This window comes from Leucoraja erinacea, chromosome 6 (assembly GCF_028641065.1).
Source record: "Leucoraja erinacea ecotype New England chromosome 6, Leri_hhj_1, whole genome shotgun sequence".
Taxonomy (NCBI): Eukaryota; Metazoa; Chordata; class Chondrichthyes; order Rajiformes; family Rajidae; genus Leucoraja; species Leucoraja erinaceus.
In genome coordinates, this window is record NC_073382.1 from 85,733,598 (window position 1) to 85,755,636 (window position 22,039).

A 22,039-nucleotide genomic window follows, 5' to 3' on the forward strand; every position below is an offset into this window, starting at 1 on the left:
GCCCAGTGGTATAAGTATTGATTTCTCTCACTTCAGGTAGCCCCGGCATTCCCTTTCTCTCTATCCCTCACCCACGCAAGTCACACTAGCTTCTTATTTTCACCCTACAAATAGCTAACAATGGCCTTTTTACTTTATCATTGTTACTTTTTTGCATATCTTTTATTCATTGTTCTTTATCTCTCCACATCATCGTCTATATCTCTCGTTTCCCTTATCCCTAACCAGTTTGAAGAAAGGTCTCGACCTGAAACGTCACCCATCCCTTCTCTCCAGAGATGCTGCCTGTCCCGCTGAGTTACTCCAGCTTTTTGTGTCTATATCTTTGGTTTAAACCAGCATCTGCAGTTCCTTCCTACACAAATCGATTATGGTATGGAACGAACTGCCAGAGGAGGAAGTAGAGGCAAGGACTATTCCCAACATTTAAAAAACAGTTAGACAGGTACACGGATTGGACAGGTTTGGAGGGATATGGACCAAACGCGAGCAGGTGGGACTAGTGTCGCTGGGACATGTTGGCTGGTGTGGGCAAGTTGGGTCGAAGAGCCTATTTTCACGCTGTATCACTCTAAGATTCCGTGGTGCAGCAGCGGTAGAGCTGCTGCCTTTCAGCGCCAGAAACCCTGGTTCGATCCTGACTACAGGTGCTGTCTGTACGGAGTTTGCACGTTCTCCACGTAACCTCCATGGGTTTTCTCCAGGGTGCTCCGGTTTCCTCCCACACTCCAAAGACGTACAGGTTTGCAGGCTAATTGTCTCGTTAAACTTGTAAATTGTCTCTAGTGTGTAGGTTAGTGCTAGTGTACGGAGATCGCTGGTCGGCACGGACTCGGTGGGCTGAAGGGCTTGTTTCCGCGCTGTATCTCTAAACTAAACTAGGTTTAGATTTATTATTGTCATGTGTACCCAGATGTAGGGCAAAACCTTTGTCTATGTGCTAGAAGATCAAATGTAATAAAACTAGATTTGGGTTTACGATTATCACATGTACCAAGGTACAGTGAAAAACTTTTATTAACGTGCTGTACCATCAAATAAAACTAGGTTTATTGTCATGTGCAACGAGGTAGACTGAAAAGCTTTGTCTTGCACACTGACTAAACAGATCAAATAACCATACATGACTTGAGTGCCTAGGCTACAGGGGGATGTTGGGCAGGCTAGGCCTTTATTCCGGGAGCACAGGAGGATGAGAGGAGATCTTATGGAGGTGTACAAAATCATGAGGGGAATAGATAGAATGAATGCTTTTACCCAGAGTAGGGGCATCAAGAATGAGGGAACATCGGTTTAAGGTGAGAGGAGAAAGATTTAATAGGAATCTGAAGGTCAACTTTTTCACACAGTGGTGGGTGTATGGAACGAGCTGTTAAAGGAGTTATCTCTAATTTTAAGTTACTTTTACTTACACTCCCCTCTTCCCTTGCCCCCTTCCTCCATCCTAATCATTTAATCAGATGCACAGTTCACCACATCTTGAGATCACACCTTCCCTAGCCAACAATGGGCCTACCAGGGCACCTCCCTGCTTGAGGTCTTCAGCTGCCAGCAATGATTGGTCTTGGTCTTTTCTCGCCTCCGGATCTTCATCTCACCCACTCCCCCCCCTCCCCCCCCCCCCCGTCCCCCCCCCCCCCCCCCCCCCCCCCCCCGCCCATATCTCAACCACCCCCTACTCTCGGCCTGAAGAAGGGTCCCGACCCGAAACATCACCTGTCGTTTCCCTCTGGAGATGGTTCCTGACACACTGTATTACTCCAGCATTTTGTGTCGATTTTTACCTGAGGTAGTTGAGGCAGGCATAACGTTTCGGGTACATGAGCAGTCGTCTAGCGCAGTGGTTCCTAGAGTGGGCAGTACCACCCCCGGGGGGGGGTCTCTGGGATTACCTAGGAGGTGCAAAGCGGCAAGAAGGTAGCAGGGGATAATGGGCAAGAGAGGTGTCCGTATGCACTTGCCGTAATTCTGGCCGGTTATAGTCATAGAGTGATACAGCGTGGAAACGTGTCCTTCAGCCCAACTTGCCCACACTGGCCAACATGTCCCAGCTACACTAGTCCCTCCTGCCTGCGCGTGGTCCATATCCTTCCAAACCTGTCCTATCACGTCCCTGCCTATGGTGGTTGGTTGTTCTGTCCTGCGCTCCTCTGACCATCTCTCCAAAAGTGTGCACTATTTTGCTAAATAATATTTATTGGAACATTTCGAAGTTGGGAAACTGGTATCATTTTAACAAGTCCACCCATTGCATTGAAAATCACTTTCAGTTTAGTTTATTGTCACGTGCACTGAGGTACAGTGAAAAGCTTCTTACTGAGGAGTGAAATAGTTACTAAATGTGGCACAGCAGTCTGAAAATGCTTGGGCGACAGTGGCAAAGTAGTAGAATTACTGCGCCTCAGCGTCAGAGACCCAGATGCGATCCTGACTACGGGCGCTGTCTGTGCGGCCTTTGTATGTTCTCCCTGTGGTTTTCTCCGACCGCTCCAGTCTCCTCCCACACTCCAGAGATGTATAGGTTTGTTGATTAATCTGTTTCAGTAAATTGTAAATTGTCCCTAGTGTGTGGGATAGTGTTAATGTACGGGGTGATTGCTGGTGGGCATGGACTCGGTGGGCCGAAGGGCCTGTTTCCATTCTGTATCTCTAAAGTCCAAACTACTAGTATATGGGCCAAATGCAGGGAGATGGAATTCGTGTAGATGGGGCAACTTTGTCGACATGGTTCGAGTTGGGCCGAAGGGCCTGTTTTCATGCTGTATCTCTAAAGTCTAAACCACTAGTTTAGAGGTATATGGGCCAAATGCAGGTGGATGGAATTAGTGTAGATGGGGCAACTTCGTCGACATGGATGAGTTGGGCCGAAGGGCTTGTTTCTGTGCTGTATGACTATGACTTTATAACTGCATGTCAACGTTAATATGGGAAACTTTCTAAGGCACACAGTTAAACTCAATCTCAACATTGCTCCTTGACCTATGTCCGTCTTCGTAAATGTATTACATGAAGGATGGGTGATTTGATATGAACTTCAATTTACTCTCCACTATGTTTAAGTTAAAGCAGTTAATTTCCTTATTAATTAAAGACACGGAACACATACAAAGTGCAATTAGATATCGGTATTCCTTGACTGAAAATAATGACGTCAAGATTTTTGATCTGTCATACAGTCACCTCTCATTGGTCATTTTATAATGTCATTTTTTAAATATTTACACATCAGGTGAAGTTCGGTAGCTGTTCTGCAAAAAGTCTGAGATAATAGTGTTGAAAGAAGTTATTGTTAAATTAAAAATAAATAAAGGTTATGCAAGGAGTGTGGAGAAATGGATCACTTGCAGGCAGAGGAGATTAATTTAACATGGCATGAAGATTGGCATGAACATTGCGGCTCCTGTACTGCACTGTTGCATGTTTAGAGACCTATTTGGTACTTGCTCTTCCCTGAAATGTTAGACAATATTCTTAAATATAATGGTTGCATTTACCACCAGGTATGGTCCTGAACATATTTTGTTAAAAAATTCTTTACCTGTGAATGCACCCAGCACTAATTCGTAAGTCATAGGAGCAGAATTAGGCCATTCGGCCCATCAAGTCTACTCAACCATTCAATCTTGGCTGATATGTCTTTCCCTCTCAACCCCTTTCTTCCCCCCCCCCCCCCCCCCCTCCATAATCCCTGACACCCATACTAATCAGGAACATGTCAATCTCTACCATAAAAATACTCAATAACGGCCTCCACAGCCATCTGAGGCAATGGATTCCACAGATTCTTCACCCTCAGTTCCTTTTCATCTCCTTTCCAAAGGTACGTCCTTTCATTCTGAGGCTGCGCCTTCTAGTCCTAGACTCACACGTGGAAACATCCTTTCCACATCCACTCTATCCAGGCCTTTAATCCAGCAATTGTTCCTACCTCTGCTATGTTGCATTAGGATGACGCAGCTGCTCAGTTTTCACTGAATCTTTCTTGTGACTTTTTAGACAATAGACAATAAGTGCAGGAGTAGGCAATTCGGCCCTTCGAGCCAGCACCGCCATTCAATAGGATCATGGCTGATCATTCACAATCAGTACCCCGTTCCTGCCTTCTCCCCATATCCCCTGACTCCGCTATCTTTAAGAGCTCTATCTAACACTCTCTTGAAAGCATCCAGATAACTGGCCTCCACTGCCTTCTGAGGCAGAGAATTCCACAGACTCACAACTCTGTGTGAAAAGGTTTTTCCTCATCTCCGTTCTAAATGGCTTATCCCTTATTCTTAAATTGTGGGCCCTGGTTCTGAACTCCCCCAACATCGGGAACATGTTTCCTGCCTCTAGTGTGTCCAATAAGCGTGAATTAATAATCTGATATGTTTCAATAAGATTCCCTCTCATCCTACTAAATTCCAGAGTGTACAAGCCCAGCCGCTCCCTTCTATCAACATCCCGCCATCCGGGAATTAACCTGCTGCACTCCCTCAATAGCAAGAATGTCCTTCCTCAAATTTGGAGACTGAAACTGCACACAATACTCCATGTGTGGTCACTGGGGCCCTGTACAACTGCAGAAGGACCTCTTTTAAGTTAGTGCCTGGTGGAATTTATTTTTTAGTAACCACAATAGGTTAGAAATTTCCTGATTCTTCAACTTTCCTTCAGCCCAGAACAAAAGGATGCTCCTATAACTGATAAACTTTTTGGTAAATAGCATGCTTACCTTAAAGCTTTTAGTCAAAGACTAAATGACATAGTTCTCAGGTGAGAGGGGCGAAGTTTAAAGGAGATGTGAGGGGCAAGTTTTTTTACACAGAGGGTGGTAGGTATCTGGAACTTGCGCTGCCAAGGGTGGTGGTGGAGGCAGATATGATAATGGCGTTTAAGAGACTTTTGGATAGATAAGTGGATATGCAGGGAATAGAGAGATGTGGGTAGGCAGGCGCTGCAGATGGCTTGGATAGAGTGGATGTGGATTGGATCGATTGGATCTGGAGAGGATGTTTCCACTAGTGGGAATGTCTAGGACTTGAGGTCATAGCAGAGTTAAAGGACGTTCTTTTAGGAAGGAGATAAGAAATTTCTAAGTTCTAAGAGGGTGGTGAATCTGTGTAATTCTTTGCCACAGAAGGCTGTGGTGGCCAAATCAGTGGATATATTTAAGGCAGAGATAGATAGATTTTTGATTAGTACGTGTCAGAGGTTATGGGGAGAAGGCAGGAGAATGTGGTTAGGACGGAGAGAGTGATCAGCCACGATTGAATGGCGGAGTAGACTTGATGGGCAGAATGGCCTAATTCTGCTCCTATCATTTATGACCTTGTGGTTTAAAAGGGATAAGGATCACGTGCAGGCAGATAAGAGTTGGTCTTGGTGTCATGTTCGGCACAGACATTGTGGTCCGAAGGGTCTGTTCTGTTCTTGTTTCAATAAATGCTGAAAAAGTGGTAGAATAGCTGAAAGAAATATAACATATGAACAATGTATCTGTTTTGTTTCCCTTCCAGTGGAGCACAGACATTAATGAGTGGTTCAAATCCCATGCTGGGGAGCAGTCCTGGTGCCAAAGCCCCCACTGCTCTAAATCTGAGCAGTATTATACCTCCAGTAGCACTGGTGCCAAGCTCCCTCCCAGCCGCCATGCAGTCTGCAGCCCAAGTTGGTGAGTACTCCATAAGATGAAACACTTGAAAAAGTATTGCGAACAATTGCTCTGAATATCATTGTTATCATTGCTCCAGTTCCAAGAATGGTCAATGGTTTCATTATTGTCACGTGCACTCGGGTGCAGTGAAAAAGATTTTTTGCATACAGATCAGCAAGACTATCCCCGTACATGAGCACAATCACTGGTTAGTACAGAATGTACAGAACAGCCCACTGAGTCCCTATGCAAGAGAAGCCATTGTACAGTCCCAGCTGCAGCTGACCACAACGGCCCGTTGCAGCCGTCACCTCCATTCCAGTCGTCCCGTGAACCGATGTCCCTCTTTACCCCTCGTTCCCCGGGGTGTGCGCCTCCCGTACCAGGGCACTGTGCGCGCAGAGTTCGGGCTCCCTCTCGTTGCCGCGGTAGCGAGCTGTGGTCTGCCGGGTGGCAACCCTCTGCCGTGCAGCTTGCCAGGAAGCAATCTCAATGGTTTTACTGTCACATGTGCAAAGTAACGTCCAGGTTGAGGAATAGCTCCTTCCCTACAGCCATCTGGCTATTAAACACTACAACCTCCAAATAAGCTCTGAACTACCCTCCCTCAGCCCCCCTGCTGTCTCCTCCCATCCCCCAGCCTTCGGGCTACTCCTCCTTTTCCCTTTCTTGTCCCCACCCACCCCCGCCCCCGATCAGTCTCAAGAAGGGTTTCGGCCCGAAACGTTGCCTATTTCCTTCGCTCCATAGATGCTGCTGCACCCGCTGAGTTTCTCCAGCTTTTTTGTGTAACCTTCGATTCTCCAGCATCTGCAGTTCCCAAATAAGCTCTGAACTACTTCAATTGGAGGCCATTGGCTTTGCCTTTTTGTGCTACTATTGTTTTTCTGTTTGTATGTGTATGTATGAATAAATAAATACATATATATATGTGTGTGTGTGTGTATATGTGTGTGTATATGTATATGTATATATATATATGTGTGTGTGTGTGATTATATACATGTATTTATATATAAATATAAAAAAATATATATATGTGTAGGAAGGAACTGCAGATGCTGGTTTACACCGAAGATACAGACACAAAATGCTGGAGTAACTCAGCAGATCAGGAGAAAATGAATAGGTGACATTTCAGGTCGAGTCCCTTCTTCACACTGAAGGGTCTGAAGAGGCGTCTAAACCCAAGACACCTATCGCTTTTCTCCAGAGATGCCGCCTGACCCGCTGAGTTTCTCTTGCATTTTGTGGCTCTCTTTTACGATGTTTACACATTTGTTTGTGCTACTGCAAGTAAGAATTTCATTGTTCTGTCTGGGACATAGGACAATAAAACACTTTCTTGATTCTTGAAGTGCATACACACAGTGAAATTATTTTCTTACAAACAGTCCTGTAGAGTATCGCCATAGCTAAGCACATCCCCTGTTAGCAATTGTACAGAAATAGTCTCCTGGTTCTGCATGCAAGAAGAGGCAGGCTTTGGTGCCATTTTCAAATATGCAGGGAATGGGGACATTCGGGTGAGGCGCAGGCAGATAAGGGTTGATCTTGACATCATCTTAGGCACAGACATTGTGGGCCTATTCCTGTGCCATACTGTTCTATGTTGAAACGAGAATCTGCAGATGGTCATTTACAAATAAAGAAACAGAGCTGGAGTAACTCAGGGGTTCGGGCGACATTTCTGGAGAACATGGATAGGTGATGGTTCGGGTCGTGGCCCTTCTTCAGACTGGTGTTTCGGGTCTGTAATGCTCTATGTTCTGCTGAAGGGACCTTCCATAATGTAAGGATGTAGTCCCGATCTTACAACCATTGAACAATCAGCAATTGTGGGCCGAAGGGTCTGGTCCAGTGCTGTACTGTTCCAGGTTCTTTATTCTTGAACACAACAAAACACTAACTAAACCAGGAGCTGGCTTGGTTACACAGCACTCAGTAAGGATGCAGATGTGGATTAATTTTGTGTGGATTAAATAGCAGTTTTAAATCTGCTCAGATTTGTAATTCGTGGTTGATTATATAATGTGCATAATCTGAAAAACAGGATAGGGTGTAACATTTAATGTTCTGCTCAAGATGTGCTTGATGGTTGATTACAGAGTCTGTTTCTATGTTGTTCTGTGTTTGAACTGACATGATCAGTGTAGATTATTTATTATTATTATCATATGTACCGAGGTATAGTAAAAAATGTTGTTGCGTGCTATCCAGTCAGTGGAAAGAATGTACGTGATTACAATCAAGCCGTCCACAGTGTGCAGATACAGGATAAAGGGAATAACTTTTGGTGCAAGATAAAGTGCAGTAGCGTCCAATTAAAGTTTAAAGAAGGGTCGAGACCCAAAATGTCACCCATTCCTTCTATCCAGAGATGCTGCCTGGCCCGCTGAGTTACGCCAGCATTTTGTGTCTATTAAAGATAGTTTGAAGGTCTCCAATTAGGTAGATTGGAGGTCAGGACCACTCTCTAGCTGGTGAAGGGATGGTTTAGTTGCTTGATAACAGCTGGAAAGAAACTGTCCCTGAATCTGGAGGTACTCTTATTGGGGTGGACCTGGCAGTGGACAGCTACCACAGATCCACGTATATGAACGGTGAAATGCTGCTGTCATTAAAATGTGAAATGTTACAATTTCTATATAAAACATTTATAAAATTTGTTTTTACTCTCCTAGCTTGCCATCTGAGAATCCCTCATTGTGATTGGTGTGGAATGTGTTTGATTTCATTACTGTTACTGATGACGCCAGGTTAAAGTTAACATTTGAAAGTGTAAATCCACACCTCAGAGATTGCTAGACCCATGATCAAGGTCGCAGCGACTTTACCACCTGAAATATAAGAACAGAGAACTGTACAGCTCAGGAACAGGCCCTTCAGCCCACATAGTGTGTGATGAACATGATGCCAAGATTAACTAATCTCCTTGCTGCACGTGATCCATATCCCTCTTTTCCCTGTATATCCATATGCCTATCTAATAGCCTCTTCAACACTACTATCGTATCTGCCTCCTCCACCACCACCCCCGGCAGCATGTTCCAGGCACACACTACTCAAAACTTGCCTTGCACATCTTCTTAAATAAACTTTCCCTTCTCACCTTAAAGCTATGCACTCTTGTCTTTGACAATTACACCCTGGTGGAAAGGTTCTGGCTGTTTACCCTTTCAATGCCTCCAATGTTTATTATCATTGTCCAACATCTGAATCCAGACTAAATGATACTGATTTTTGGATACAATTTCATTTATTTTTCAAAGCAGCAAAAATCAGGTTTTTATTTTTGAGGCAAAGAATCTTTGACACTTTTGTCAGCATAAGCAACTCTAATGTGATGAGCCAGCACAACATGATGGGCTGAACGACCTCTTGGCGTAAAGTTTCTGAAACTATTAGTTCAAGTAAAAAGTCAAACTTCTGTCAGCACAGCGATTTAATATCAAAAGTGTCCCCGATTTGGCTTCCATTTGAAAATTCTTTCCTACTTTATGGAGGTGTATAAAATCATGAGAGGAATAGAGGGTCGATGTACAGAGTCTTTTACCCAAGGGTAGGGGAATCAAGAACCAGAGGGCATAGGTTTAAAGTGAGGAAGAAAAGATTTAATAGGAACCTAAGGGGAAACGTTTTCACACGGAAGGTGGTGGGTACATGGAACGAGCTGCCGGAGGAATTGAGGCAGGTACTAAAACATTTTGAGGCCATTTGGATAGGTACATGGATAGGAAAGGTTTGGAGGGTTGTGGGCCAAATGCAGGTGTAGATTGGGTGGGCCAAATTTGGTGTAGATGGTACACCTTGGTTGGCATGAACGAGTTGGGCCGAATGGCCCGTTTCTGTGCTGTATGAAGCTGACAAGCCTGGAACATTTTTAACACCCCGCAGCTTTTAGGCTCCAGTGAATGGTTCAATTTCACTCACAACGTGTTTTAGATCAGAACAATACACCAGAGCCATTAGTAGAATATAAATACTGTGAGAAAAGTACGTGCAACCGCACCTGGTGGAAGTCCCTGTATCTGAACCTAATTCATGTTTATACATGATAGGAGCAGAATTATTGGTGGAAGTCCCTGCCACAGAGGGCAGTGGAGTCCAAGTCATTGGATGGATTTAAGAGAGAGTTAGATATAGCTCTAAGGGCTAGTGGAATCAAGGGATATGGGGAGAAGGCAGGCACGGGTTATTGATTGGGGACGATCAGCCATGATCACAATGAATGGCGGTGCTGGCTCGAAGGGCCGACTGGCCTCCTACACCTATTTTCTACGTTTCTATGTAATTAAGCCATTCGGCCCATCAAGTTCATTCATTCATGGCTGATCTATCTATCCTTCTTAACCCCATTCCCCTGCCTTCTCCCCATAACCCTTGACACCGTTACTAATCAAAATTGTGCTTTCTAATTCAAGTAACATAATTCAAATTATGTTACCTAATATGTCACTTTTATTTTCGGCAGGTGGTCCAAAAAATACTCCTGGTTTCAGACCTCTGAACTTGCTTCAGGTAAGGTTTCTTTATTATTGTCCATTCCTCTATTTTCATTCATCACCTTCGCTATTTTGGGTGTCATACCATGCGTACCTGCAACATTTTGTGTTCCTCACTAGTATTTTTGAAATACAGAATACAGCGTGTTTATAAAGGCAAGTTAAAGAGTTAGTTCTTGTCTGAAATTAACCCTTAATGTGAAATTCAGAATTCCTATTAGATACCCCCGTGTTCATGTTAATCTTACAGCTTTCTGGATTAGAATATTTTACCAGCACAAAATAGGAATAAGACTTGAACGTCAGACATATCCCCTCCCATTATTCCTGATTCTATTTACCAAAAAATGTATTTTAAAATGTGCAACAGGCTTCTGATGTACATAGATGTGTGATGTAGACAAGATCTCTTCCATTGGACTAAAGTTGGCGCAGTGCAAATGAACTTGGCCAATGACATTTCCGTTCTAATGACTTAAAATCCTAAATTCCCAAAACATCTATTGACTTGAACAGTTTTCTGTATTCACCAGAATGTACTTAACTTTATCTTGTGCCTTTAGTGATACAGCGCGGAAAGAAGCCGTCCGGCACACCAGGTCCGCGCCGACCAGCGATCACCCCATACACTAACACCATCCTACACACTAGGGACAATTTACAATTTACAACAGCCAGTTAACCGACAAACCCGTATATCCTTGGAGTGTGGGAGGAAACCGAAGATGTCGGAGAAAGCCTTCGCGGTCACAGGGAGAACGTACAAGCTCCGTACAGACAAGTACCTGTAGTCAGGATCAAACCTGGGTCCCTGACGCTCTAAGGCAGCAACTCCCCCGGAGTGCCACACTAAACGTGAAATTCCTTCAAAACGATTTTAAATTTAACAAGACCAAGGGGGACCCGTTGGGTCCTGTCCCCTCAACTCGCAGTTGCGGGGGGGCCTCCAGCGTCACACACACACACTAACCACCCCCCACACACACACTAACCACCCCCCACACACACATTAACCATCCCCCACACACACACTAACACCCCCCACACATCTAACCATCCCTTGATATAACCATCCCCACACACACACACACTAACCACCCCCACACACACATTAAATCCCCCACACACACACTAACCACCCCCCACACACACACTAACCATCCCCCACACACACACTAACCACCCCCCACACACACACATTAATCATCCCCCTTGATATAATATTAATATTATTATTTGGCTCCTTTTACCCCATCCCCGCCCTATCTCGAGAGGCAGAGAGTGGGGCAGAGAGAGGGGGGGGGGGGCGGGAAAGAGGGGGAGATGGAGAGGGGTAGATGGTGGGGGGGAGGAGGAGAGGGGAAAGGGTCGTGGGTGGTGGAGGAGGGAGGAGGATAAAAGGGGGAGGGCAGTGGAGAGGGGGGGGAAGAGGCGGAGGGGTGGGGAGAGGGGGAGAGAGAGAGCGGGGGGGGTGGAGAGGAGGCAGGGAGGGGGGAGGGTGAGGGAGGAGGAGAGGAGAGGTGGGGGGGGGGAGAGGGCGGACTTGAACTCAGTGAGTGGCCGGCACGGACGGGGCAGACTGCAAGCGGGCGCCGGGCCTAGGCAGCTCTCGGGACCTCGCGGGACGTCTGAAGCGCTCAGAAGCCCAACCAAATTATTCCGTGTTCAACGGCTTCAATCCAGAATCCTGGGGATGGGAGGGCTGCGGCGGGGCGCTGTGGATGGCCAGCCAAGCGGCGGTGAGTTGGGGGGGGTGGGGGGTTACGTAACTCGCAGCTCGTGCAAAAACAGTGCCCAACAGGCTGCGCGTTGAAAACTGTGCATAGCTGGCCACGAGGAGCAGAGCCATTGTGACGTCATCAGCTCGTTAGTTTAAAAAATATCTCAGGTTGGTGAACAATTTGAAGAAATAACGGGAAACAGTGAATCAAATTTTCAGATGAGACAATTTTCGAGATCATGAGGTAAATCTCTCCCGGAATATGTAAAAATTTCACAGTTGTGCGTCGGGTTGTCGTGGAGATGTGAATCAGAAAAACACACAAATCCACACACAAATACATCCACAGTTTTATAATAATACTAGACCAAGTGCAGACCCGTTGGGTCTGTTCCCGCAACGCGCGGTTTGCGTGGGGAGGTGGCGGCTTGAGGCGTCACACACACACTAACCACCCCCATTGATATTATATTGAGAAGGGAGGGAGGAGAGGGATAGGGCACCCAGCAGCCGTCGGCCTCAGAGTGAGTCTCAGCTCCATCGCCTCGCATCCTCGGCGCTTTAGACCCCGAGTACGGGGTGGGGGGGGGGGGGGGGGGGGGGGGGGGGTGGAGTGGGCGGGCATGATCCCGAGTGAGCCTGCGGGCCGCCAGCGAGGACGGCAAAAAGCAGCGGCGGGGGACCAGCCGATCTGTGGCTTCGGCCAGCGTGACAGAGCCGGGCTGGGGGGGGATGGGGGAGTGGAGGAGGGCCGGGCGGTAGCAGCCGTTAAGGTCGCGCGGGGCACGCAATGAGAAGGTGGCCAGCGGGAAGCAAAAAAATGACTGAGTGGGGGGGGGGGGGGAGGGAAGGATTTTATTAAAAATGGGTACAGAAAAATGACTAAATTTAATGGAGTGGATTTGCGAATGTAAAAGTGAAATCGCTACCTAAATGGGAAAAATCTCGGCGTTTTTGCGTCTGGTTTTCGCGGAGTAACGAATCAAAGGCAAAATCAAAATGACATATACCCACACACACACATACAGTTTTAAAAGTATATAGATAGATAGATTGATAGATAAACCCTGCAAAAAACATTCCTGAATTTTGCTCCGTGATAAATCCAATTACGGTAAGGAAAGGACCAGTTTGTTGGATCACTCCTGTTGGATTTATCATTTGTGTTTAGGCGTTCAAAGGTCTACATTGTTGACACTTTTGTTGCTACTATTGCACTCAAGAATCATATTGGATACGATTCTTACTTGATCTCATATAATTTATTCTACACATTCAACTGGTCTCGTATTTTATTAATCTGAGAACCTGTTCTGATCAAATTTATGTAAACATGTTCTAACACCTTGATAACCCTCCATGTTTGGGGGTAATGCGGCGGGTAGTACTACTGCCTCACAGCGCCAGAGACCCGGGTTCGATCCTGTTCTCGGGTGGTGTCTTTGTGGAGTTTGCGCGTGTTCCCTGTGACTGCGTGGGTTTTCTCCGGGTGCTCCGGTTTCCTTCCACACTCCAAAAATATACAGGTTTGTAGGTTAATTGACATCAGTAAACATTGTAAATTATCCCTAGTGTGTACGATAGTGTTAGTGTACAGGGTGATCGCTGGTCAGCACCGATGGGCCAAAGGGCCAGTTTCCGCGCTGTATTCTGAAGTCTAAAGATCACAATGCAAGTGCACACCTCAACTCGGACAAAATAGTGGGTTCCTTGCTTAAAAATCAGCTCCCTGTTTAAAGCAACACATAAAATATCAATATAACCATATAACAATTACAGCACGGAAACAGGCCATCTCGGCCCTACAAGTCCGTGCCGAACAACTTTTTTTCCCTTAGTCCCGCCTGCCTGCACTCATATCATAACCCTCCATTCTCTTCTCATCCATATGCCTATCCAATTTATTTTTAAATTATACCAACGAACCTGCCTCCACTACTTCCACTGGAAGCTCATTCCACACCGCTACCACACTCTGAGTAAAGAAGTTCCCCCTCATATTACCCTTAAACTTCTGTCCCTTAAGTAGATATTAAATGTAAAGTTTGTGGGAAAGAACTGCAGATGCTGGTTTAAATCGAAGGTAGACTCAAAATGTTGTAGTAACTCAGCGGGATAGGCAGCATCTCTGGAGAGAAGGAATGGGTGACGTTTCGGGTCGAAACTCTTCTTCAGACAGATGTCGGGAGGGGGCGGGACGAAGATAGAATGTTGTCGGAGGCAGTTTGACTAGTGGGAGAACTGGGAAGGGGGAGGGGATGGAGAGAGAGGGAAAGCAAGGGCTATCTGTAGTTGGAGAAGTCAATGTTCATACTGCTGAGGTGCAAACTACCCAAGCAAAATATGAGGTGCTGTTCCTCCAATTTAAAGTTGGTTGGACAAGTCTCGAGAATGGACACAGTGTGCTGGTGTGACTCAGCAGATCAAGCAGCATCTCTGGAGAACTGACATCCATGTTCTCCAGAGATGCCTTCTGACCGGCTGAGTTACTCCAGCACTTTGTGCCCTTTTTGTATTAACCAGCATCTGCAGTTCTTTGTTTCTACACTAAGTCTCAAGAATGTTTTTCATCAAGGGCTCTGTGGTTGGTTTAGGTGTATCATTGTCACGGGTACCGAAGTATGGTGAAAGGTTATGTTTTGCATGCTATCCAAACAGATTAGATAATACAATACATAAATACAATCATGTCTAAGTTGAGTACAATAGGTAGAGCAAAGGGGAAGATGAACTACCAGAAAAAAGATTGAGAACTTTTTGTCATGGAGTCGGGATAACAACCCAGCCCTTACACCAGCAAGACAAAACAGTCCGTTGTTGACCAAAGGGAGCAGAAAGGCGATCACAAAAAGCTGGAGTAACGCAGCGGGACAGGCAGCATCTCTGGAGAGAAGGAATGGGTAACGTTTCAGGTGGAGACCCTTCATCAGACTCGACTCGAAACGTCACCTATTCCTTCTCTCCAGAGATGCTGCCTGTCCCGTTGAGTTAATCCAGCTTTTTGTGTCTACTGTGGAGAAAGAAACCGGTTAATATTATTGTATGCATCGTGTTAGTGACCTTCCTCAGAACTTGTCTAGATTCAATAATATCTTACCAAGTGGTCTCACACTGTCCCCTGCAGTTTATGAACAAATCCCTTCTGAAATGCCCACAAGCTACTCAGTTCAGGGCGTCAGGTTGTGAGGTCAATCTATCCAAGTGGCTTTTACAAATCTCAATCATACGTTCTTGTCACAAGTATCGAGGAACAGTGATTTTTTTTTGTTTTTCCATACAATCCAGTAAAATTATACAGCAGACTTCACCTAGGCAGTACACCAAGAGTCACCATGTTTCTGGTGCCGACAGTTACAAACGTTCTAAGTACAGTACAGTAAAATCTTAAAAACAACTTGTGATAAACTTATAATGATTTGGCCTTGTCATTTGCTAGGCATTTCAAAAAGTGGTAATGTGTTTTAGAACATAAAGTGCTGGAGTAACGCAGCGGGTCAGGCAGCATTTCTTGGAGGACATTGATAAGCAATGTTTTGGGTCAGGACCCTTCTTCAGAAATGCTCTCTGACCTGTTGAGTACAGGTACCTGTGTTCTACACAGGATTCCAGCATCTGCAGTTGCTTGTGTCCCAATGATATATTTTGCATGCGAGTAGTAGGCAGTCAGAACCTTTTTCCCAAGATACAAAAATCAAATACTGGAGGGCATAGCTTTAAGGTGAGCGGGTCAAAGTTTAAAGGAGTTTCAGGGCATGTTTATTTTACACAGAGGACGGTGGGTGCCTGGAACGCACTGCCAGGGGTGATGGTAGAGGTAGTTACAATGTGGCGTTTAAGAGACTTTTGGACAGGCGCACGGATATGCAGGGATTAGGGATATGGATCATGTGCAGGCAGATAAAAGATGGTCTTGCCATCATGTTGCATGCAAACATTGTGGGCCGAAGAGCCTGTTCTTGTGCTGTACTGTTCTATAAGTTCTTAATTTGACAAAAACACGGGTGTAGTTATAAACATACAATCATATAATCCAAATTTAGACAGTGGTTTTGTTTTTATTTGACATTTTTAATCCTACCCAGCTGTCAAGTGGTCCACCAGTGATCTTCAATCCTCTCCAACAGGAACAGCTGCCTCAGTTTGCTCAGCTCTCATCGTCCCAGCAGTCTGCAGCCTCCAGCACTCCACAGCAGGGAGAACAGGTGCGCTTTCTTTATGTTACAAAGCTAGTGAATCAGACCATTTATTTTTATCGAACAGGGCCAGGACCACAGATGAAGATGCGTTCTTTTTTAATAAAATACTTAAATTTAGGTACAGTGACATAGCGGGTAGAACTACTGCCTCACAGCGCCAGACACCCGGGTTCTGTGTGTGTGGAGTTTGCACATTCTCCCAGTGACCGCGTGGGTTAATTGGCCTCAGTAAATTGCCCCATGTATGTAAGGAATGGATTGGAGCGTGGGATAACGTAGAACTAGTATGAACGGGCCTGTGTCCATGCTGTATCTCTTAATTAAAATAAAATTTAAATAATTTAATTATTAATTAAATTAATGTAATTTACAAATTTATAAATTGCTAGAAAAATTATTAATTGGATTAAATTGGTAAATATTTTTAATATTTTCAGCACATATTTAGTTGTGTGCTTGATGCTGACGTGTTAGATGTTGGAACAGTGACTACCAAAATGATTGGGCTGCTAGGACATAATTCCCCCTGGTTTATATAACAAGCAGTAAATTGTGATCTGCCACAAGACCAACTCGGAGTTTAAAGGAATGTTTGTACCATGAACATTTTCTACAACATCTTGTGGCTTGATTTGCACCAACATTAGTAAAAAAAAAAGTTTCTGCCGATTTAATTGTTTGATTACATTCAGAAACTTCAACTCTTCATGGCAGAAATACTGTGATATTTTTATGCAGTTCTACAATCTTAAAAATATTAGATTAAATATTTGGGAGTGTTAATTGGCAGTCTATATATCTAATTAGCAAGTATCAGTAAATGGTCTGATACATAATTTATACATTTAGAAATTGTACTGGCCAGCCAACTTATTGATTGGAAAATATTTTAATATTTTCAGCACATAATTAGGTGTGTGCTTGAAGCTACTTGGTCAAAATTAATCAGTGGTTTAGTTTAATAAGGTGTGATAAGTTGGCCTGCAAGTACTAAACATATGTAAATATGTTTTAAATGTTGTTATAGTACCTGCCACTCTGGCAGCTCGTTCCATATACCCACCACCCTGAGTGGAAAAGCTGCCCCTTAGGTTCCTTTTAAACCTTTTCCCTCTCACCTTAAACTTATGTCTGGTTCTTGATTCCCCTTGGGTAAAAGATTGTACACTAGCTCTATCTATTCCCTTCATGATCTTATACACCTCTATAAGATCACCCCTCATCCTCCTGCACTCCAAGGAATAAAGCCCCCTAGCCTGCTCAACCTCTCCCTGTAGCTCAGGCCCTCGAGTCCTTGTAAATCTCTGTATTTAGTTAAGACACCACCTATATAAGGATATCTCTGAAATGTCTTGAGGTTCTGATTAATGGCTCCAATAAGTACAGGCCTTCTGTCTCATTATCCATTAAAAACAAATTTCCAGACAGTTTTTAATTCCTATCATCCCTAACAACAGTAGGTTTTTGGTCCAGTTTTTGCCCCTGTCAATAACAATGTTTGATTTGACGTGGTCGCCTTGGCGGCTAATTTGATGTTAGATGCTCTTTGTAAGAATTTGATGGCATGTTATTAAATCCACAAAAATGCAGCAGTATAATGGCAACCCCTCACGGCTGATGGTCGAAGCTGCTTTACTTGTGTTCGCTTGGTTATGAAGGGTTACGGTAATGCTTCATAAAATGCATGTCGCTTTCTTATTTGCCGACTTTGTTGCGCACCTGGATTTGCTTTTCATGTTTCCTCCTAAACCTCTCCACCCCAGCGAGCTGTGACTGCTCAGCTTACTCAAGAGGATTCATAGCTCTTTTAATGCCAAGGACATCGAAGAGTACGTATATTATGCTGGAAAGTTGAGCTTAGAGTCATACAGCAGAGAAACAGGCTGTTCGGCAGAATTCGTCAATGCCAACCAGGATTCCCTATCTATGCTAGTCCCATCATAATGAATGATGGACCTGGCCAGATAGTGTACCCCACTTGCATTAGAAAATAGGTGCAGGATGAGGCCATTCGGCCCTTCGAGCCAGCACCGCTTCTTTATTCATGCTGGATGAAATTTCCACAAGCCTTTCCAGTAGACTATTACTCGAGACAAAAAAAGACGCACAGTGCTGGAGTAACTGAGCAGCATCCCTGGAGAACATCTTCAGACTAGGAAGGCACTGACCCGACACATCACCTATCCATGTTCTCCAGAGCTGCTGCCTGACCCGCTGAGTTACTCCAGCAGTTTGTTGTCTTTTGTCAACTAACATCTGCAGTTGCTCGAATCCAAACATTATTGAAACATGTAAGTTGCAACAATGCACTTTCAAATAAGATTCATATTTCCAAGAATCACCTTTTTCTAGTTAAAATTTGAAGAAGTATTTTAAGTACAGATGAATTAAACAACAATACTGTTGTTCTAGGAAGAAAAATTACGTTGATTGTTGAGGCTAAATATGGAGTCAAACTTGTATTGCAGTTAGAGTGCCACATTGGCGCAGCTAGAGCTGCTGCCTTACAGCACCAATGACCCGGGTTCAATCCTGACTATGGGTGCTGTCTGAATGGAGTTTGCACGTTCTCCCTGTAGGAATAGGAATACTTTATTGTCACATGTGACTAGGCACAGTGAGATACTTTTCTTGCATACATGCAATGTATACAAATAGCAGCCACCTACGGCACTGAAAAGTTACAAAGCACGGCTGCTAACCCCCCCCCACCACCAGTTCCCCCACGCCAGGTCCCCATTGTCCTTTGCCGCCGCCCACCCCCCCCACCCATTGTCTGTTGTCCTTCCCCACATGGGTTTCTTCCGGGAGTTCCAGTTTCCTCCCACATCCCAAAGACATGCAGATTTGTAGGTTAATTGGTGACTAAATTGCCCACTAGTGTCTCGGGAGTGGTTATGAAAGTGGGATAACATAGAACTAGTGTCAACGGGTGATGATCGATGGTCGCCATGGCCTGAAGGGCCTGTTTCCATGATGTATCTTTCAATCAATCGATCAAATACATACTATTTTACTGAAGTGCTGCATTTTAGTTTACAATCACTTTTCATCAACCAACACTGAATAGAATCAAATCTCACTTGTGTTTCCTTTTGTAAGCATAAGTAATTGATTCATGTGATTCTGGAAAATAAATGGTGTATAGATTGTGTTTTTGTTTCCCAAATGCAGATCTAGAAAGCTCTATGACTGACAACATTCTTTAACAAAATAGTGAATCCTTCGGGAAAGTGATTCCAGATCTCCCCTCAAATGGTTAAATCACTCTATTTTTACGATGTTGATATCTCTTGCAAAACACCAGCTTGGTTTGACTCGAGGTTGATTCTCTTGAGAGGTTTTAGTCTAGAACTTGTTGAAATATCAGATCCATGATACTTCACACTGATGCGTAGAACTCAGATACAGGACCTGTGTTCTGTCCAGCAGAATTCTGACCAGACTCCAGCTAGTCAAGAACAGGCTTTGACAGCACAGCAGACTGCAGTCATCAACCTGGCTGCAGGCTTTGCACCTTCCCAGGGCACAGGTACACACTATTAAACTTTCATTCCTCTGACTTGTGTTCCTCGCTATACCTCACTTCCATCTCGAACAACCTTCTATCAGCTCTCTCACCGGCTCCTCCAGTTGCCTCGTTTCGCTTGCCTCTCTTATCTACTGCTTTTTCCTCATGGTCCTATCATTGGCACGCAGTAAGATAGATTACTTGAGAAAGTGCACTAGTGTAAACGGAATGCATCCCACACTTAGTGACTTTGAATGCATGTGTTTACTTTGTTGCACTTAACCCTTTTCCCTTGACCTTACCCAATCCTTCACAACCCCCCCCCAAAAAAAAAACCTAACTGCTTTGTTGAACAAAGCGAGTTTCAGAGAGCATGCCATTCAACTTTCATTTCCTGATTATACTAATAGTGTGGACAATCACAGCATGCATATTTTCATTACCGTTTCACCTGCAGTAGAGTGTGGATTATTTCACTGAATTGGAATTTTAAATAAAACTCTTATCATCCAGACAGCATTCATTTTAAAACCAAACTGAACAATTGGCTGTGAATTGAAATTATTATTTCTCAATGAAATGTGGTCATATCTGAAAATAAAGTGTAAATGAAACACACTCAGTAGGTTTAACAAAGTTATGTTATCTTTACTCTTACCACATTCCATTAATATTGAGCTGTTTCTGATTCAAACTACAAGGTGAATTCTACTGACCCCATTTGTTACAATCTTTCCCCATTCTGATTCCTCCCTACCCTGTAGCGTTGTCTCAAGTTGGCTCTGCTGCATGCAGACCCAGACAAAGCCACCCTCATCCGGCCCTCGAGCTTGCATCCGCCTTACACCAGCAACGGGTCTTGCAGCAGCAACAGATACAAGTAACTTGGCTACAGTTCCATGAAATTTTTGATAACAAAACACAAAACAAAAAAAAAAATTCTCAGCTCCAAAATAAAAGGCAGAGATGCTGCTCCCAAAAAATAACAAATAAAACTCAAATGATGTTTGGTTTGAATCTGAGTGTGCAGGCAGTTGGCTAACACATTGACTGATTGAGTGGCAACTCTCTGGTCACTTTGGAGCATTGAATTTACATTGACATCTCAGCCATCCACCTCTCTTTTGTATTTCTGCTCAAGAAGTGCTTGTGGCACATTGAAAGTTAAAAACCACTTCAGGCAAATGTAAGAATACTTCACACCATCTCTACCGGATTGCCTGCAGTTGGAACTTGGCAGCTTGCTTACCCTCTTATACTTTCTGTACCCCAAATTAATTCTGGAAATATCTTTGCAGAAAAGATCCGTGTGCTTTAAGTTTTCTTCGCATTTTGTTGCGGGTCTATCTTTGAGTACCATTGTTTAACCTAGGATATTGCACAACCAACACAATAATGAACTTAGCACAGATGTCTCTTAAAAAGATGGAAGTGCTGGAATAACTCAGTGGGTACGGCAGCATCTCCAGAGAACGTGGATAGGTGACATTCTGTCTCGGGAGCTGTCTTCAGACTGATTGTTGTGGGGGGGGGGGGTGGGGGGTGTAATGGAGGAGAGAAGGCTGGAAGATTTGGGGCAGGACAAAGCCAGGCAAGTGATAGGTGGATACCTAAACTGTATTCACCTATCACCCTCTTCTCCTGTATCCACCTATCACTTAGCAGCCTTTCTCACAACACCCAACTTTCTCTCCTCTTCCCCTGCCCCCCTCGAACAAATCATTCTGAAGAAGGGTCTCTACCTGATACGTCACCTATTCATACTCTGCAGAGATGCTGCCTTATCCGCTGAGTTACTGCAGCACTTTGTGTCTTTTCCTATAAGCTAGCGTCTGTAGTTCCTTCAAGTCTACAGATGCCTCATGGTTTCTGCCTTACTGCTTGTCTGTCACCAACTCTATCTGCATCCAACTGGAAATACTAAAGCACTTTCCAATCAGACGTTGACTAACAAGCATGCAGTGAGCTCTGCTGGAACGAGTGTTTGTATGTCAGATTGTCCTAACCCTTCTGTGCCACAGGTTCTGCTTGACTGTAGTCATTACGTTTGTGGGTTTAATTTCTTTTCCCCGTTTCTATCCTCAAAAACATTTTCAAATGTTTAAACTGAATCATCTCTTTGTTGTTGAGGTAACGGTTCGAGTAGTTTCCCTTCGAGTCTCACATGTGCGGTCTTCTGTTTCTCCTTCTCTCTTTCCCCGGCAGCAGTTCCGATACTTACAGCATCAAATGGCTATGGCAGTTCAAATGCAACAGCAGCAGCAACATACAAGCAGCCAGTCAAAAAATAAACGGAAAAGAGGAACACCGACTCCACCTAAATCATGACCCATCTCATGGTTCTACCTGTGAGCTGCTCCTTGAACTTACCGTTCATGGTGGTGAATGTTCTTTTTAAATATTTAAAAAACAAAACATACTCATGGTTTGCATAGTATCATCTTTTGTTTCAGTAAGAATCATTTTCTGAAC

General features: G+C 44.3%; 1 protein-coding gene across 10 annotated transcripts in view; it reads left to right on the top strand.

The window, feature by feature from the left end:
• The window catches only part of supt20 (SPT20 homolog, SAGA complex component), a 59,611-nt gene extending 37,629 nt beyond the window's left edge, over positions 1-21,982 (top strand). Inside the window, exons 20-25 of one of the 10 annotated variants that reach the window (XM_055637506.1) lie at positions 5,499-5,653; positions 10,110-10,156; positions 15,943-16,062; positions 19,489-19,588; positions 20,332-20,447; positions 21,773-21,982. In XM_055637506.1, coding sequence (XP_055493481.1) covers positions 5,499-5,653; positions 10,110-10,156; positions 15,943-16,062; positions 19,489-19,588; positions 20,332-20,447; positions 21,773-21,895 — 661 coding nt within the window. In that variant the 3' untranslated portion in view covers positions 21,896-21,982. The remainder of the gene's footprint in view (positions 1-5,498; positions 5,654-10,109; positions 10,157-15,942; positions 16,063-19,488; positions 19,589-20,331; positions 20,448-21,772) is intronic. The other 9 variants (XM_055637508.1, XM_055637510.1, XM_055637511.1 and 6 more) reach the window with 9 other exon arrangements.
• Positions 21,983-22,039: the final 57 nt, after the last annotated feature.